The sequence below is a fragment of the Labrus bergylta genome, chromosome 16, assembly GCF_963930695.1.
Source record: "Labrus bergylta chromosome 16, fLabBer1.1, whole genome shotgun sequence".
In the NCBI taxonomy this organism is placed as follows: Eukaryota; Metazoa; Chordata; class Actinopteri; order Labriformes; family Labridae; genus Labrus; species Labrus bergylta.
Genome location: NC_089210.1, coordinates 7,772,608 through 7,792,836, shown reverse-complemented (window position 1 = coordinate 7,792,836; position 20,229 = coordinate 7,772,608). Strand labels below are relative to the sequence as shown.

At 40.2% G+C, this 20,229-nt stretch overlaps 1 protein-coding gene across 1 annotated transcript; it reads left to right on the top strand.

Annotated features, from left to right (window-relative positions):
- The first annotated feature begins 4,426 nt into the window (after positions 1-4,426).
- Positions 4,427-19,775, top strand: baiap2l2a (BAR/IMD domain containing adaptor protein 2 like 2a). Its single transcript, XM_020651331.3, has 14 exons — positions 4,427-4,680; positions 5,181-5,256; positions 8,171-8,257; positions 9,652-9,713; positions 9,837-9,908; positions 10,189-10,269; positions 10,383-10,514; positions 12,451-12,549; positions 13,683-13,749; positions 14,890-15,112; positions 15,484-15,537; positions 16,676-16,859; positions 18,446-18,486; positions 18,851-19,775. The coding sequence occupies exons 1-14, from the start codon at positions 4,615-4,617 to the stop codon at positions 18,927-18,929; spliced, it is 1,323 nt and encodes a 440-aa protein (XP_020506987.1). The 5' UTR covers positions 4,427-4,614; the 3' UTR covers positions 18,930-19,775.
- The last annotated feature ends 454 nt before the right edge of the window (positions 19,776-20,229 follow it).

The window sequence follows — 20,229 nt, the reverse complement described above, 5'->3', positions numbered from 1 at the left end:
TCAGGCGAAATCCAGCCTGTTAGGGCTGTTGCAGAATGAGGGGGTGAGAGACGAAGAAAAAGAGGAGGCGGAGGAGAGAGAGAGAGAGACACTCTTTCATGTAGCCTGAACACTTTTTAACCTTTTGTCTTCTTCCTGAAGCCTAAAAATAGTTTGCAAAGATATGTTTAGATGGTGATGTCTGATTTTGTAGCTCATCTCTCACTCAGATGAGAGATTTTTGCAGATTTGCAAAAATGCTGCAGAAGGAGTATAAATTATTGTCTTTTTAGTGACTTTTTTCTTTTTTTATTCTGCCAGCAATAAGCTATTTTTCTAAATAGGATCTCTGCCGCATGCATATGTAGCCAGAGAATTAGTTTCTTCCTCCCGTTGGCTGTAATATTTTCTTGCTCAGCAACATATTACTGTACAGGCTTGCTATAATGTGATGTGTACGGCCATAAGTCAGCCTCAAGGCTCCCTGTGGAAGAGCTTTACAGCCGCTGGGATGACAGACTGATTGTTCAATAGGGGGGCTGTGAGAGTGTGTTTCATTAAACCAGGCCTGCCAGTGGAAATGCATGTTAATCTCACAGCATTGCACATAACAATCTGAAAAACAAATTCATGAGTAAGCACTAGAGAGACTGACAGAGAGAAAACGAGACGCAGACAGGCGTCAGAAATACCTTCCCTGTGCGAGGGTGGAGTGAAATTAGTGTGCAAGGTGCGTTCTCACACGAGTATTTAGAGGGATTTAGGCTAAGACTTCTCAAAGTCACAGCCGCTGAATGCTCTAGTGTAGTATAATGTGTGAGGGAGTTAGTCTGGAGACTACTGTCTCAATTCCTAATATGAAATGTATCTTTTAATAAATGCTGTTCTGCATGCTGAGAAGAAGGATCACACTCCTCCTAATCATGATTTATAAGATTGTGACTTTTTGATGAACTTCCCCTTTATATTTCCCTTTTTTGCTGTTATGAGACTCAACTCAAGCTGAGGGGAGAATGAGTCCCCCTGTCCCAAAGTAACATTGGTTACAGAAATCCTCCCCGATAAGTCAAATACAGCAGGTTACAGCATGTGAAACATTTGGAAAAACTTAAACTCAATTTACAGATTCTGCTTCAAAATGTCGAGGTGTGGGTCCTGATTTTGTTCCTGGAAATTGTTGTAGATTTTGTTTGTAATTTTCAGTCATCGTCCACTAAGGTTTAGCAGTCTTAAATCATGGCCTGAAGTTCTTTGTCGTTAACCGCTGGCTACATGGGAAGTCGCTTGTCACTGACGTATAATGTCAATAGTTGCACATTCTGAGATTTGAGAAAACGGCACATTGGTTGGTCTGTTTGTCACAGTCGTCATTTTTTACAGTTGTCTGCAGAAGACTGTGAATACTAATGTATTTCTTTGTTTATTCATTTCATTAACGTGTCTGAGGACCATGATAACACAGCTTGGAAGAAAAAAAAACAGAATATACAACATTAACAGAAACAACAGCACACAGCATGGCTAGATTACAACAAATAACTTAAATACAGGAAGGACGAGCTTCAACATGGCACAGAGTTTTGGGGACAGGTTTGGCTCATTTGTTAGAGTGTGCCCTGTGTACAGAGGCAAGTAAACCAGAGGCCTTGACCTTTTCACAGTGTGCTGCAGTGACATTGGTGCTTTAAAGTTATCCTAAGTTGACAATTTTTCATTTAGTTGATGCACTTTTTCCCCCCCCCACAGGATTTGATCTTTAATCTATGCCGGGGATTTGTCCAGAGCTGCTTAGTTCCTAGAAACATCTAATAACAAGGTTTCTGCTGCACACAAAAAAATGTTCCTTATATATCTATGTGAGAAGTAAAAAAAAAAGAAGTATTACGACAGGGTACTCCAGGCTCCTCCCACAGTCCAAAGACGTGCTCGTTAGGTCTGTTGGTGACTCTAAATTGCCCGTTTGTTTCTATATGTCAGCCCTGTGACTGACTGGCTAACACAGTTCACCCCACCTCTCGCCCAATGATAGCTGGGATCAGCTCCAGCCCCCCTGTGACCCCTAACAGGGAAAAGATAATGGATGAATGTATGATCTTATTGTACTTTAATGATTTTCTCTGTGCTGCTTGTAGAAGTGTTGAATAAAAGCAGAATCACACTCAAGGTTGTGCTGTTTTAATGAATACTGGAGCAGCTGTGTGATTAGAGAGAGGAGAGAAAGAAAGACTGAGTTTGTGTGTGTGTGCATGTTAGTAGGCTGTTTAACAGTCACATCATGTCTCTGGTTAGTTTATGGTGCCATCTAGTGTAAAATTCTCTCTTTCTCTCTCCCTCTCTTTCTCCGACTCGCCCGCTCACTCCCTCTGTCAGGATCAGTTATCTATCAAACTGTGAACCATTAACCCAGGATCCAAAGGTTTCCTGTTTCACTTCTCTACTTCTTCTAAGGATCCTCCTCACACATACTGTAAGCTCTTTATAGATGAAAATACAAACTTTACTGTTACTACACCATCCTACAGACCTTCACAAAAGTACTTCATCACTGTCCATGTGGCATTTACACCTCTCCTTGTGGGAAGTTCACTAACTCTGTAATGTCAAAGAAAGAAAAAACTACACTTTTACTACATAACTGCATTCGAGCTTGTCAACAGCACTTTTCTACATTTAAAGTGATTAAAATATAAGGATTATGGGATGTTTAGCTTATATGATCACTTACATATGCAGTAAACCATCAAAAATCAGATGTATTAGTGATAGAAACGTGTTTGGGATTAAGTACATCACAAAATATGCTTGAATTAAAGGTGCAGTTTGTAACATTATCATGTGTGATCAAGTCAATGCAACTTTATTTCACTCACTTGAGGCTTTAGAGTGAATAATTATTTATTAAACAGTTTAGGAAAAGATAAATGTGCAAGTGCAATGTCTTTGGCGATTCGACTCCATCACGATGACTTCATGTAGGCCTACTGGGGGGGGTGGGAGGCCAACAGCAGGGTAGGATACTCCCACTGATGGAATCTAGACAGTTGTGGTGGTTTTGATAGTGGAATTATGTAGGATGTGATGAGGAGCGGACTTTAGAGGGGCTGCTCATGAACAGTGTCGAGATGGGGCGGAGGGGACTGGGGCGGAGGAGGGTCACAGCAGTCAAACTGAAACTACAATCTGATGGCGTGACAGCAGCAGGATGATTGGTTGGTAGAGGTCGTGGCAGAATCCGGTTGGTTTATTACCTAAGGGGAAAACGCCACCCAATCAGCTAATCAGCAAAGCAGGAAGACGGAGGCAGTGACAAAGTTGAATGAAGAATAATGAATCAATGTGTGAGAGAATATAAACTTTTGTTGAGCTCCATCCACAAATCTATGCATGACAATCTGTGTAGCAACCAAGATGCAACAATCCATCCAAGACAAATTCCCCTCAGAGCACAGATGGTTTCATTCCACTAGTAGAAGTTTTTTCTGTGCATCCAAAGCCTGATACCTTCTTCTTGTGGGCCAAAGTCTAAAACCCACTAATGAGCAGGTCACACTGCTGTTGTACAGGATGATACAGTACGCTCCTTAAGATAAGACAAATACTGTATTGTTACGCCCCGCCATAAAGCGACCTTATGGGGCTAACAACAAACCACACATTGACCCATTAAAAGACAGTTAACACCTTAACAAAAGTCAAAACAAAGGGATTTATTACAATTACTTACACTTAATGATAACAAAGATCAAATTAGAAAATAATTTAACAAAACACAGCAGACAATCCTCAACTGAGAGGCACAGCAGTCCCAACTCCAAATCCCAACTCCAAATCCCAACTCCAAATCCCAACTCCAAATGCCTCCTCCTAAATGCCTCTCTTTCGGCAGCCAGCACTGGCCTTTTAAGCTCTGAGGCCAGGTGTACCTCGTTGTGTAATTAGTGGCTTCACCTGGGCTGGAGACAACAGGAAGTGGAGAAGGAACACACAGCACATGGAAACATACAGCCGTAACAGTGTGTTCAGATGAATGTATCTTTGCATTTTGTTATCTTTCACCACAATCCTGCTGCCAAGACGTCACACACAAGTCCTCTAAATATGTATCGATCCGCACCTGAAAATAGACCCAAATAAAAACCATCTGAACTCTTAATTGTAGAATGAAAAAAAAAAAAAAAACATATTGGTAAATTAAAAAAAGTGAAAGTATACTCGACCCGTTTACAAAGACACACACACATATACTATAGAGAGACATTCTTATACTGTACACACTCTGTATGTAACATTCATCTACTCATTTCATACATGAAGGAATGAAAAATAATTTCTTTATTAAAACACCATGTAGCAAATAACACACACTCAAACACACACGCCCAGACAGTCAGGGTTTACAGCATATGTTGGTGTGTTTTATGGTTCAGCCATGTTTAATTATTTACTTCAGTCTATCTCAGGCCACAGCGGTGTCGATTACCAACACCCTCCTCTCCTCAGCTACACGTCCAGCTCAGTACGATTAAAACTCTCTCTTTCTCTTTTCTCAAACTCTCAGAGGCTTTGCTGCATTTTCCTGGATGATTTAAAAACTCGCCGACACACACTCAAGGCCTCGCTGACCTTTACACTGATATGGATATAAACATGTCGGAGATGAATAGTGGCCACCTGCACCGCCTCACCCTGGGGATTTACTCGGTGAGTAATGGGAGACTTTGTGTGGCTCGAATTAGACGACAAACAAACAAACAAACAAATAAACCTGTTTAGTTGTACTAGGGCTCAACGTCAACTCAAGGTGGAGGTCTTGGAGAGTTGTTGTTCCTGTGTTGTGATTTCCTTTTGAGAGACTGTTTAAGAAATAGAGACATGGAGATATTTCTGTTTTTTAAACCAAGTTAAACTTTTAAACTGTGATATAAGCCAAGAAAACATGACTTGAATTCACGACAAGTTGGTTTAGTATTCCAAAAGTATTGGCTTTGCTTTCTACCGCCGATTTGAGTCTTAGGCTGCCTGTGCTCTGGTACTCGGAGGCAGAATTGGCGCTCATGAATACATATTGAATCAAAGATAGATTTTTATTGATCCTCCTTTAATGTGGGTCTGAGAAGTTTTTTCTCTGAGTTCAAAAACTCGACTTAAATAGTGGCTTATACGTTTGTGTCTGTGTGTTTTTTTGTTGTTGTCCCAAACAGAACTTGATGGACGACTTCAACCCGAGCCTACAGAGACTGGTGTCACTGGGAAACAGCTACGTCCAAGCTTTTCAGGGTAAGGACCAAAAAAAACCAAAAAAAACAGATGGATAAACAATCTGCTGGTGAGAGTCTCTTCCTTTTAAGTCAGTCGTTTGTGAAATTCACATGCTTCCTTTATACGTTTCTACAAAGGAAACAAGCTGTAAAGGCGGTACACAGAAGGACAGAGCTGTCATGTGTGTTTTATTTCACTAGAACTGATTCCAAAGTCCACCTGCTTTTGGGAATATCCTGGTGATTAGCCATGGTTATGAGCCTGTAAATGAAGCCTACAGAGGGTGTTACGGGTACATTGTCAACAGACGCTGGGGTTATAAACGTAGACCTGCTTGTACTTCTTTTAAATGTATTTTTTTACGCTCCACACTCACTGTTCTTCCTTTAATTTATAAAAGAAGAAATAGTGTCAGAGCCAGGATCAAACTTTGAATTTGATTTTGAAGGTGTAATAAGTTTCTCTGTAGTGTATGTCCTAATGAGCCTCATCATTATTATCTCCAGTCCCTGTACTATTCATTAAATGTGAGAGGATGATTAAAACGCTGGAATGCAAATGAAGTCCACGAGCACAGTGATGGTTTTACATTTTCTGTTACATTTTATAGATTTTTGTTTTTACATTTCATCAAGATCTGATTCATACTGTAGGGACACTGCTGCAGTAAAAGCCCTGCAGACATAAACCACAGAAGACTGTCTTGGAGTTTATGGAAGCAGAAAAAATTCATATAGCTGGCTTGCTGTACAGACTTCCCTTTAATATTAAAGCATTATTACATACGATTCAATGAAGGAAATCCTTTTGTCTCCCAGCCTCAGAGAGTGTGTGTTTGATTTGTTTTCATCAGATAGAACCCCAAACGTCAGATAAACAAGGTGTGCTCTTCATTCGACTCCCATTTGTTCTACTGAAACTTTGAGAAGCCAGAAGGAAACATGAGACAACACTAGCTAAAGATTTAACGGGGGCTAAGCAGTCATTTGACCCCATTTGACGTAAAGGCTAGCAGCTCACCTTCAAATGAAGACAACAGCTGAAGTGATTATTACAAAGGGGAATTTTAATATCTCGAAGTTGCAACAATCAGACAGAGAAGAGGGGACAAGATGGAGAAGTAAAACAATACAACATAAAAATGCAGTATTATAATTGTAGTATCTTAAATGGAAACCTTGCGAAACCAGAATGAAACATGAGATAACATCAAGCTGAATTAAAGAGGGCATAACAGAGATTGACCCCATCTGACTAATAGGCTGATTTCCCTAAAAAGCAGACAGCATTAGGGGAGATCGAGGGCAAATATAGAAAGGAGAACGTGTAACATCTCAAGTTGCACCAATCAGCAACAAGACAGAACCTTGAACTCTGTATGGCTCTGCAGTGAGTTCTCTCTGCCTGCTAGCTGACAGACTGTATAATGCAAACCTTACACAAAGTGATTTCTCAAGAGACTGAGCTTTCACAGACTATTTACTCATGTTGGAATAAAATCTGACAAGTTCTGCTTGAGTTGAGACGCGCTCCTCTCATCATCATCATCGTTTGGTCTTAACAGCAGAAAAAAGGAGCTCACTCAAACAGACGAATCTAGGTCTTGTCTCTGACGTTTCAACAAATTCAACATGTGTAATAGTGACTGTTGATATTAAATTAACTGAACATTATTCGTGAATCATCGTGGTGCTTGGTACTTTTTTGCTAGGTATTAGATGTGTTTTGCTACTACATGCTGTAATAATGTCCCCTGCACTTGATAAAACTGTAAATTTAGATTTTCAGTGTCTCAGTCAATATTGTAACTCTAACATTGCTTGTATAAAAATTTGCCAACTGAAGAAAAGTGCAAGCTACTTTCCAAAATAAAGGTGTCCATTGGTCAAAGAGGTTTCTGGAGAAATATCATCTTAACAAAAATCGTTACAATTTCCTCGGTCTCTCCTAACGTAAAACGGGCGAACACATTTATTTTTAGCTTTCAGCTACGAATAGCCTGCTCGCTTGCTAAAAATCTAATTTCGATTAGCAGGTTTAGCTTGAGCTAAGGCTGGTCGTGGCTAACGCAATTAGTTAATTAGCTAACTGCGGTTAGTAAAGCTTTAGCAGGACTAGTTCAGCTTTCTGTTTTAGCATTAACCCTATTCACGTGTGTCAATATCTTTGTTTAAAAGAGGTCAAAATGCTCCAGCAACACTTGTAGTACGAAGATCAACCTTATTAACAAATCACACTGACACGTTTCGGCTTCATCATCTAATTTGTTAATAAAGTTGATCTTTGTACTACAAGAGTTGCTGGACCATTTTGACCTCTTCTAAGCCTTTCACTCTTCATGCACCTTGGTAGTTGGTGAAGTGCCAGAAAATCATCTGCTTCGTCAATATCTTTGTTTAACAAATGAATTTCAATGACAAGGCTAGTTGTTGCTATCCAACCCTCACCTGTGGTCACGAGCTCTGGGAAGTGACTGAAAGAATGAGACTTGGATACAAGCGGCAAAAAACGAGTTTCCTCCAAAGGGTTGCTAGGCTCAGCCTTATAAAGGGAGCTCAGAGTAGAGGTGCCTCTCCTTCACATTAAAGGAGCCAGTAGAGGTGGTTCAGGCAGGAGGCTATCACGTCCAACTGGAAAGGGACGCCGGTATAGAGCCAGTGCCGTGGAATCCCACAGGAGGAGCTGGAAAATGTGCTGGGAGAGACATCTGGGTCAACTCCAAGTCCTGGCCTGGATAAGCGAAAGACAGTTGATGGATTGATGGATTGTACAAGTGGACCTTTATAAATAAATGATGTAGAGAGCAATGGGTTTTGTACATGTACATTTCTTTAAATGAATTCAAAATATTTTCACATCAGTTCACCGCTCTGTTTCCTTTTCACTTTACATTTTGAATGACTCATCTTGTGTTTTTGTTTGTGTTTTTCAGCTCTTACTGTTACAAGCGAGGCCTACTTCAGTGCTCTTTCAAAGATCGGAGAGACGGCTTTCCACAGCATGTCCTCGCGCTCTCTCGGTATGTGTGAACACTCTCTTGTCCACACCTGACTTCTGCTATCTCCTGATCCCTTCTTGGAAAAACAACAATAGGTTATTTTCTGCGACAACAATTCAAGATGTGAGGCTTTTTTGTCATTGCTTTGTTTGTGGATATTTAATTGAACTGAGCGTTCTCAGCGTATCAAAGAGAGCTGAAGTTTACACCCAGACATCACGCTTCTCTCATTTCTGTGCCAGAATAAGTGCTCACTGGAAGTGTGAGACGGTATCTGTGAACTTGGTTTTCCAGTACAGCTACAGTGTTTGTTTAAGTTTGTTTTCTGTGAGTTCAAGCAAAATGAGCAGCAGAGTCGGTATCAGATGCCAGCAGGAATCATGAATAATAGAGAAGGACAGGCAGCAAGCCATGCACCTCTGAACAACTCTGTGGGGGAGTCATTTTAGTGTAGTGGTCGGGGGTTGAAGCTCTTGTCCATACTGGATCACTTCACTTTCTTCAGTAGGTAAAAAAATCCCAGCATGCTTTATTACAAGATCAACATTTATACAATATGATGTTATGGTGAGGTAAACCCTGATTTTTAGACTGCTTTGTAAGCAGTGTTGACCTTTAATCAAGTCTGCTTTATAATTGAAGGCACACAACAGGTGGATGCAGTTATGTAAGTGTCCATCTTCTATTTGGTAAATGATGACTCATCATAAACCTACGAGCTTACACAATCATCGACACTAAATGAAAGTGTTACGAAATAACCGAGCGCAGAAACAATTACCCCAGATACATTCAATTAGCTGTAAAGTGTGTTTAAATCACCCTGAGTCTGGACGACATGATGCATCAGCAGTAAGAGATTACCATGAGGTCCCTACAGCAAGAGGAGCACAGTAATGGTTTTACATAAACATTCTGGTGGAGTCGAACAGCTGCAATGCCTGAGACTGAAGCGCCTGATTTCGATTGGAGGACATCCGTACATAGCGCACAACTCAACCGCCACTTCATGACGGTTTTAAAACATTTTTGGAGGTTTGATGAGTGTCCATTACTTACGCTTTCTTGTCCAGCCCTCTTTCTCTCCACTACTCTACAAACACAGGACAGGAACATTACTGCCATCATTTTTATTTTTATTTTATTGCTTCTAGGTTGCTTAAAGGTTGTGAATTTCAAAAAAGAAAAGGCATCAGTTTGAATTATTCTTACCCAATTTAGTTTCCTAAATGATTCAAAGTCCTTGGCCATGCACCTTGTCCACAGACATTGCACTGCATAGTAGCAAGAGGGGATGGAGTTATGGAGCAAAAGCTTCACTTATAATCATAGTAGAGAGAGAGAACACAGCATATATACGCTATATTGATATAAGACACTGGTCAGATGTAACATGTGAAGCTGTTGTCTTTCAGGTGAAGTCTTGATCCAGATCTCGGAGAACCAGAGAAAAATCAGCTTGGAGCTGGAGGGAGTCGTACGTTTACACTAACAATACAATAATCTGTCCATCACAGCTTTTTTTCCAACACCAAATTCTTGATCGCTCCTTTTTTTCCCCTCACATGTGTTTATTATGAACTTTTTTTTGTGTTTAAAGTTCCGCTGGTTCAGTGTGGAGGTTCTTCAAGAGATGGACATGAACATCAGACTGGACAAGGATTACATATCAGTACGTGTGCAAAGCTTATCGAGCTCTGCTGTGTGGTATCCAACAGATACATGTATTTTTAAGATTATATTAGATCTCCTTTCATACTTTTGAAGACCTTTTTTTTTTTTATCCAAACGCTTACTTGAAATTTTTAATTCAGCATTAGCTAGTTTCACTAAGTGCTATGCCTCTAAACTTCATTATCATGATCGCGCCATTTATTAGAGAGATAATGGCACAATCTTCATTATAGCTGCACTGATTTCACGTAGATGTTGTGTGCATGTCTGTGATGCAGGGCAGCAGGAAACACTATGAGATGGAAGTCCACAACCAGACCACAGCTCTGGAGAGACAGATGAAGAGAGGAGCCAAGTCGGTTCGTGTTGTTTCTCTATATCTGGACCCTGGAGCAACATTCCTCCCTGTGATATATGAACCAGACCCTGCACTGTGTATAAATGTGTTTGTGTCTTATGTGTGCTTCCTCAGGATTATGGTGAGCATGTGCACTTCCTCAGAGAGAGCTACAGCGAGGCTCTGAAGGAGGAGGAGAGACGACACCGCTTCCTGGCTGAGAAACACTGTGGCCTGATACAATCCATCGCACAACTCATGAATAAGGTATGAAAACGTACCTTGAATCGGGTTTTTGTAGTCAATATTTAATGGTTTGTTTTGGCTTATTCACTGCGGTTGCCAAATGGCTCAGGTGAGTCACAAGAAAGACGTTACCAGGAAGATAATTCACACTGACTGTGGTGTCATTTCATTGGTCTGTTGGGAAATATCCCTCCCTTGTAGAGAGGTTCAATCACAGAAGAGCAGCTTTTGATGTTTGGATGCAGACTTCTGTCACACTATCAGGATGTCTGTGTGAACTCTGGACTCCCTGCTTACTTCTTATCACATCTTTCGTCTGACCCAAATAACCAACCAGCTTCTGCTCATGAACTCAAACCCAGTTCAATCAGGAGAGACAAGTAAATGATTGAAAGATGAAAGGTTTATTTTTACATATGTGACATAGAATGATTGTAAGAGAATCTTTGACACTTGAACTCTCCAGGGAGACAGGGTGATTGAAGATGTCTGCCCTGAGCAGCAACAAGATCTATCCCCCCCCCCCAGAGTCCAGACACTGGTGGTGGGAGGTGTTAGCGGATGATGTCGTCTGGGTTGATGCGGTGAAGAAGTTGATTGAACTGTGAAGACTAGAGTTGATGAGGAGATGGTTAATGATGTCATCTGAGGCAAACTGCGAAGGCTGGGGTCGACTGGACGATGGCTGATGACGTCATCTGAGGCTGATGGGATGAAGGATGTGATGAAACTGCGAAGGCTCGGTGGCGATGGGGAGGTGGAGGGTCGCTCGTAACGATGGCATGAATGAACTAGTGGAAGAGAAAGCCATTTTTTAAGAGACAGCAGCAATGTGATAGGCTAACAATGAGGGAGTGGAGCAGTGCTATTGGATAGATGTGACCAGGTGATGATTACGAGAAGTTATGAGTGAGGAGTGATTTGACATGGTATGATAATAAACAATAAAACGAGTGTGCAAAATATCAAGACAAAGTCTTCCTGTCTGAACTTTTGCTAGAGCTACATTTTTCACATTGAGGTTGTAATAAAGTCCTCTGAGTCTGAACCATCGTGTCAGGACTAACCCTAACCCTAACAATACATGTGAAAGGGAGGCTTAATCACAGCCTCTGACATCGACGTTTGTCCTGACCATAACTTGACCTTTTTTAATCTTATGAAACTATAAGAAATATAAGTTAAATAACGTTTTGTTTATGTCTCAAAATCATTGTCTGGTTGAATACTTGAGTTTGATTGGCTGCAGGTTGTACATAAATTCCTGTAATCAATCTTATGTGTATCGAGCCAATTCATAACAAATGTTATCTCTCGACACTTAACAGAAGATCAGTTAAAAGACCTTACTCATGGTTTTATTGTGACATGGCTGTGTCAAAGACTTGATTCTGATTGGCCAATTACGCATAGCAACAGTCTGCTATCCCTCCATAGATCACCGTTTATTAAGAAGAACAAATTGTTGCAGCAAACACATGGCAGGTTGTACACTGCAGAGTGTAACGCTGCCCTCCACTGTCTAGACTGTGTACTTCATTCATGTCTTATGATACCTCTGAACATCAGGCAGGCTCGTTCTGTTGAGGTTTTTAATTAAAGACCCATCTGTTTACTGTTGAGTATGGGCCATGATTTCTCTGTATGTTTTTCCTGAGAGTCTAAGTGTGTTTTTAATTGTGTTTAGTTTTTGTAATGTTTTTTTAAACTGTATTGCTTTGTACAGCCCTTTGATTTAAAGCGCTTTATAAATAAATGTATTATTATTATAAATGTATTATTACAGGCCAGCAGCATGCACGTATCTAAGAACTTCACCCCCAACAGACCTTATTAATCGTAACATTGTTATGAATCCAAAATGCAGTTTATTATAACCTTTTACTCTCTTTATGCTAACTTTAAGTAAGTTTCACATCTATGTTTTTCACACATGTTTCTCTGTGTGGCGTGGCAGATTGGAAGTTCTCTCCAGCACAGAGCTGACGCCTGGACGGACGAGGTGAACTCCACCAGAGGACCAGAGGCCAGACGACCTGCCTCTGAGTACAACGCTGTGAGTTCAGGAGAAGTGTTTACGGAAACCTTTATTTCTCTAAAGCAGAGTCTGAGCTTTATGCATTAGAATATTTCACTCGACTCAAGAATGCGCTGTTGGTGTGAGATGGTGAAAGTGTACAAAAATCTGTTTGGGGAAGTATCTTGTAAAATGGAACAGAATTTGACCAGTGGAAATATTTAGGATTATGTTTTTAAAATAAGCTGTAGGGGCACGGGATAGCCTAGCGGTTTATGTTGTCCGTCCTATGTACAGAGGTTATAGTCTTCATCGCTGCGTCCGTGGGCTTGAGTCCGACCTCTGCCCTTCGCTGCATGTCATCCCCTCTCTCTCTCCTCCCATCATTTCCTCTCTATTCAGCTTTCATATCAAATAAAGGAAAAAATGTCCTAAAAATAACTTTAAAAAATCTATGTTAAAGACATACTGAAAAAGGAGCTGGGACTTACTGTATTTACTCTAAGAACTGTCAAATATTTCAGAATAGAAAGTCGGTTTAAGAGAATTATTGCAGTTGTATTTTTGTAACAAGGGCGCCATCTGCTGGTTGGAACCTATCACACCTTTGGTATGAGGGAATATTTATTCAACCATGTATTATTTAAATGAAAGGAAAGAGGTTACACATTTTAAGAGATGAACAAACACTAACTTTAATCCAAACTGTAGTATATGCTCAGGTCTTTAAATCTGACTGCAGAAGTGGGATTACAACGCAGGTAATTCAGAAGCTTAAATCATCTGCTCTTTTTTTATTTTTTATTAAAGCAGCAATTAGGATTCAAGAGTGCAACAAAGACCCCCTGAGATAAACGCTGTCAGATTCAGTCTGCTCCTCATTGGATGATTCAAGCATGCTACTGTGATAACAATCAGAGGATTATGTGTTTGCTTTGGTTTGAGGAGGTTTTTTTTCTTTTAATGTATTGAAGCCTGTGAGCCACTTTAGAGAAATGTGTCGAGTTAGGCTTTTGCAGTCCTGGTGCATAAATCATTGCATCATCACACCCTGCACAAAAAGCCTGTTTTTAATATTTACATATGATATCAGTACTCCCTACAGTGTGTGTCTGTGTATGAGAGGACGAGATAACTTGTATGTGATGTTCTGCATGTTGTTTTCTTCACAGATGGGGATGAAGGAGGACATCCGGCCGAGCAGACAGGAGCAGAGCCTCGGCAAAATGCCATCAAGAGGTAACAAGTATAAGGTGTAACTGTCATATGAGGTTAATGCAAAAAGCTCTATGCTTAATATTTGTGACGCTTTCACCTCAGGCTACATATTGACAAAAATCTCAAATTGCAATGTTTGAGTTTGGGGGTTCATTGAAACCATTGGTGAGAAAACAGGTCGATAAATGACAATTCTGACTCCCTTCAACCAGCACAAATAAATGTATGACAAACACTGAATGAAACAAGCCAAGTATTTACAGCTCAGAAATCCAGCTACTTTATGAAATGATACGAGAATTTCACTCACAGCAAAAGCTTTGAAGAAATACCTTTTTGGAGTCCAGTTAGCAGAAAATCAACACACAGATGGACAAATAATCTTTCAGATATTTGCACAAAAAAAATATCTCAAAATGCAACACCACAACAAAATGGCCCAAGATTAAGTTCAGTGATGGAATTAGCTTGGGTGACATCTAAAACTACCACACTCCTAGTAATGGTTAACCCTTCATATAAGTAAAATAAATGAGTTATTTTCTAATTCCCCTGATGGAAAATTGTCATGATTATAAAATGTTAGTGAAACAGGTCAAAACAGTTGTTCATAGCAGACTGTAAATATGTTGGACTCTGCTGTAAAGACTGGAATTTTAATACAATTTCTAATGAGACTCACTTTTGGAGCCGGCCTCAAGTGGCCACTGGAGGAATTGCAGTTCCATATTTGCTTTATTCCCCTAATTCTGGAGGTTGCTCTCTCTCTCTCTCTCTCTCTCTCTCTCTCTCTCTCTGCACCTTCATATCAGTTAATTTGTCTTTAGGACACTAAATAGGAGTCCTGCTTTTGCATGAAACATTGCATGCTGCACAGTATTGTCCGCGGCACTACACTGACTCCTCTGATGATTTGAGGAGAGAAAAACAATGTTGACCTCTTCAGTTTAATTTAATGAAAGGAAATATTTTGATTATGCTCTGAGACATTGTTTTTTTTTTAAATATTCACAAGGGCAGTAACGAATAAAGAAATAAATCCTGGCCTTTTATCATTTTTAATTAATCATTTCACAAGAGATTTGAGCTATTACGGAGGGTTTATTGGCAAACGTCGGGGCTCCAACAAGCCATTTCCTCTTTTTGTTTTCATCTCTCCAGCCCCGTCCCCCCAGGGAAGCGTTTATGGCTCCAGAGCAGAGTCATTTGGAGGTGGCGGCGCTGGCGGTGGAGGAGGAGGAATAGCCATGAGGGCGTTGGTGGACCACCAGCCTGGTGGCTCCAGCCCCACCGTGCTGCCCTTCACCAGAGGAGAGACGATCACCGTGCTGGTCCAACAGCCCAGAAACGGCTGGTTGTACGGACGTGCTGACAGCAGTTCACGGTGTGTAGTGTTCCCTTGGGAGTGTTTGTGGTTTTGTAAAGGTGAATGCATCTGTCTGTTCTGCCCAACCATCTGCACCGCTTGTAAAAATGTCCTTGTAGCTTTAAAGCCCAATGTGGCCCACCTTTTTCTGTTGCTGATCTCTCTGCACGCTGATGCTATAGGTCAAGGTATTCACATAGTTTATGGTTTCAAGTCTTTTACATACAAAGAAAGAAAAGTATTTAAAAAATCAAGCTTCATGCATTAATTCATTCTTTAAAACAGAATTTTAAGAATGTCAACCACAAACCACTCTTAACGACTACAACATCTTGACCCTTGTACTGAATGTTTTTTATTTTTTTAACTTTTTGCTCTTCTGTTGTCAGGCAGGGATGGTTTCCAGCCTCCTATGTGGAAGCGGTGGATTTTATTAGCTCTCGGTAAATATAAAACATAACATTTCATCAATAAGGTAAAATAACATCATGTCATGCTTAAATGAATTGCCTTATGTAACAAATCACACTATGCTTGACACCATGGTGATGTCCAAGAATATAATACAATTAAGGTCTACTGTTAGTGTTCAGCTTCATTCAAGAGCTGGCTAGCTTAGCTTAGCATAAAGACTGGAAGCAGTGGAAAGTACAACTGTAACTGGCATAAAAGTTACTAAATTAACTTATGAGCACTTTTAAAGCTACATAGTCGACACAGTTCAATTTCAATGAGCTTAAAAACATTGTTTTGGTGTTTACACGACTGTACCATTCAAAGTTTATAGAATATTATTATCAGTCTGACATTTGACTAAGGATGTTTCTAATTAAAGATAGAACTTTATTTATCCAGAAGGAAATTATTTTTCTCTTGTAAAGGTTATGACTGTTTACTCTGCTTCACTAGCGGCCATATTGTAGGTAATCCTAGCTAAGACTACATGGCAGGTGGACCTCAAGTTTACATCTCTTAGACATTATTTTGATTCCTTTTAAACTCTGCTGCTTTCTCTCAGAGAAAGTAGATATTGAACTGGTCTTTGCTCAAAGACTTAATAGAAGTTCTGCCTCGTGTTTAGATGTCTCCTCTCTCACGGTCCAAAGAACTAGAAGTCCGAGTGCATTGGAAAAATTATGAATTTTTTATATTTGCTGCCATTAAAAATGGATGGAGAGATTCCTAACTAAAGACAAAACCTTTTGCATGATGTTTGCCTTTCGTTCTTGATACAGAAAAAGATTTTTGAAGCTCCCCGCAGGCTGTCCCTTTAGTTTTATGGGCCCAACATTTCAAAAAGAGGGTCAGCATGAATCTTTAGCCTGGAATAATAACATGAACTATTTATGAAATTTGGGTGACCCATCGCTTTGAGGAAAACCAGTAGCAGGTTGTTAACTAAAACTTTGCCTAGTCACTTTGGGCACATGCTACACCTGAAATCCTAAAATGTAGATCAGATCCACTTACCATGCATCAAGAGACACATGTTTCTGTATGTGGATCTTATATCACTGAAGTATGAAGCACAATGAGCATTTCAAACATAGGGAGTCATACACAGTTTTGACTTCTCCATAGCTCATCCCTCCGAAGTAGCAGCAGCATGAGCAACCTGCTCGACCAACCAGGGAGCAGCAGCCAAAGAGGAGGAGCCCCGCCCCCTCCGCCTCCACCACCAGCATCATATACGTCGTCACAGCCTGACACACAACAATACAAACAGACTGCCGACAAGAGGGCCGAGTCGTCCTCAGAAAACAAGGTACGGCTGTCATTCACACTGTCGTGATTATCCATCTGTGTAGTTGTTATCAGTCAAGTCTCTCTTCTCTGTCACACCATCATCAATCTCTTTTTAAGTACACAAATGGACACTGAAATATAGTCTATGAAGAGCTTTTTGTTTTTCCCCTTTTAGAGCATGTTTACCAAAGCTTTAGCAATGCTTAACAGAGCTTATCAGTTTATTTTAGATCAGTTTATTATCCATTGTTAGAAGATGGTTTACCAGGTTTTGGACAATCATATTAGTTTGTGTCTACCTTTTTGGGGGATCATGACACACACATGTTTGTTTTTTATCAATGCATAAATACTCTGAGGTTGCTGAGTGTCTAATTAACTAGCTGACAGTCGAAATGTAATTAAGCATTAATAAAGAGCATTAGTACTGAATGGATTTTTGTCCCATAGTCTTTTCAAAGTAATAAGTCAGATAACAAACATCCTGACAGTATAAAAGTATCTTTTAAAATTGCCTTTAAAGTCATTCAAAAGCCATTACTAATAGTTTATTATAAGCCAGTAACTTAACATTTGATTTTTAGTTGCTGCTGATATATGGCGTTCACCTCATGTGTCAATATTTCAATAACACTTGTACATTATTAAAGCTCTGGTGCTTAATCTTCAATGGTATTTCCCCCAGTCCCTCCAACAGGAGCACTGTGGCAAGGTGCTGTTCTCAATGGCGCCACATCCGTCCTTCTGGTGGATTCAGGGAGGAAGTTCAAGTTGCTGATGGTTTAAAAACAAAAAGAGGTGGACTGCATGTGTTTGGTTGTTGTGAATTGGTATGAAAAATATCAAGAAAACCAAAAGCCTGACATCTCACGTTCTGTTGAGATTATTTCCCCCCCCCCAAGAAAACAGTAAAAGAATGGTGCAGCTTTTGGCCACAGCTTACTTTGTGTGTGCAGTGATTTGAATTATAAAATGCTGAGTCATGCGTCGTGACAGCATGTGCAGCCACCACCATTACCCACTGCACGCAAACTGACACGATAGATAATAGTATCAGCTTTAGTGGAAAGACTCCTCCATTAAAGACAACAAGTGTTCATTGCAGAATGGCAGTGAACTCTTGGCTAATTGGTTGCGGCCTGTGGGTCAACCTTCACCTCTATTAACATTACTTTAGCTGAGAGCTGAACTAGTGTACTGATCCCTGTGTTTAACTTTGAGACTGGCACATTTGGGTTCACCTCTAATGTATTACCAACCTCACCTCTAAATTTGATGTTACTTATCTTTCACAACACAGCGGTTGTTTGTTTGGAAGCTGATATGTCACTGACAGAACAACTCGTTTTTTAATAATGTCTCTCCAAGGTTGCGTTTGTTGTTGCTCTCTTGTCCACTTTGCTGTTACAACATGATTTTGCAGTTTCTGTCATAGTGACGCCCTCTGAAGCGTGTAGTTCAGTGTGGGCGGACTGACTGAAAGCAGAAAGGGCGAGGGTTCAACGGCTGCGGCATGCTGGGGAGCTCCATAAGTGCATGTCTATAAGTTTTGTACTTTGGATTCACCTTCCCTCACCTTTCCTTTGTCTCATACCTTTTCTGCAGAGATCAAAACCAAAGGGATCCCAGCCAGAACTCTTCCCGAGGTAAGATTAACGTAACATTTTCTCTCCTGTGAAAGGACAGACCGGCTGTGAAATGTTTTAGAGAGAACAACAGAGGAGAGCAGCAATCTAGGGGAGCAGTATTTCTCTCCTTCCATTTCAGTTACAGTCATTTCTGGAAGCATTGCCATCACTCTGACTCGTGCTTTGACTTCAGGTGAACAGTTTGCTAGATGGTGCTTGAACAAGTTGAAAAGTACAATCTCTCTAGAGTTACAACTTTAACTGGAAGGCTTAAAGACGGAGAGAATTTTCAGATATTGTTTTTTTTTCCCACTCGGTTTCTCTTTTTGACGTCCTTCAACATTCATTAACTTTCTCCTTACCTGTGTGTTTTATTTTGAAGGGGCACCAACCCATTTGCTACAGTGAAGCTGAAGCCCACATCCACCAATGACAGATCGTCTCCACGCTTATATCGATGATGAGTTCTTTTTTTTAAAGGCTTTGATTCGAGTTCAATCTGGACCTTGGAAAAAAAATCAGTTAATCAGATGTAAAGTTAGTAACTGGGCCTTGAGGGGAAGCTATTTTATCAGGTCTTACTTCATCTGTACTCAACCATTTACTTTGCCAAAGAGTCAGTTAAGAGCATTTATTAATCATGAGTTGTTGTGTTTGCATACGTACTGTAAATATATCGTTTTGGATTTTTGCAAACCCTAGAAAACTAATTCGGTTTCCAGAGTCAAGTTAATTCTGCTGTTTTCCTTGTTTGACTTTTTCATGACTGAAAACTTGCCTACTTTCTTTATTTGGTGAGAAGGAATCACTGAGATACAAATATATTATTGTAACTTCAACTAATACATGTTTAGATTTCAGCTGGTCTTAATACATCATTATTATTTATCTGTCATTTTTGAATGTGAACATGTGAATGACTTCAAAATGGTCCATCTGCAACAAAATATGTATTACGTGTGATGTGATTACAATGCAGCTTATCGTAGCTGAGATGCCTTTATTTGAGATAGGACAGTGGATAGAGTCAGAAATCAGAGAGAGAGAGAGAGGGAGTGGGGAACCACATTCGGAAAGGGAGCAACAGGCCAGATATGAACCCAGGCTGCCCACTTGGAGGACTGTAGCCTCTGTACATGGGGCGCGCACACTAACCACTAGGCTAATGGCGCCCCCCATAGAAAAGAAAGCTCTCTATATGAACCATGATTTATTTGTAGCCGTCTTTAATAATCTTTTAACATGACTGATTTACCCTCCTCTGTAAAATGTGACCCTTGAAATAAAATGAAATGTCTTCTAACAAATGGTCTTCAAACTCCACACTTGACAACAGTTTCAAAATGTTTTGTATTTAGAAAAAAAAGGTTGTAGAATCAAATATCTACTAATGCGTCTCACTTTAGTTACTGGTGGCATCATTACATTGAGTTATGATTTACAGAGGTAAGATCTACTGTTCATCCAGTAAGGCAACATAAGTCCCATCAGATTATCGCTCAAGTGTTCCTTTAATCCTATTGGTGCACTGAGATAATTTGTGTGACATCATCCTTTTCCAATGGAGCCCCGCCCACTTTAAACTAGTCAAAAGAGCTGAGACCAAAGCAACAATACACTAAACCAATAATGTTCCAACTTAGGTTAATGACGTCCAAGAGCCTTTCAACTGAACATCACTCTCCTCCTAACCGTCATACGAGGCTCATTAAAGGGACAATTTATAGCATCTTCAAGTTTCCTGACTTTTAAGAAGCAGTA

Bases quoted from the DNA above. Each gene is read 5' to 3' on its own strand.
- baiap2l2a (XM_020651331.3), top strand. From the start codon at position 4,615: ATGGATATAAACATGTCGGAGATGAATAGTGGCCACCTGCACCGCCTC. The intron at 9,714-9,836 runs GTACGTTTACAC...TTGTGTTTAAAG, and splicing joins GCTTGGAGCTGGAGGGAGTC to TTCCGCTGGTTCAGTGTGGA. The intron at 16,860-18,445 runs GTACGGCTGTCA...CCTTTTCTGCAG, and splicing joins AGTCGTCCTCAGAAAACAAG to AGATCAAAACCAAAGGGATC.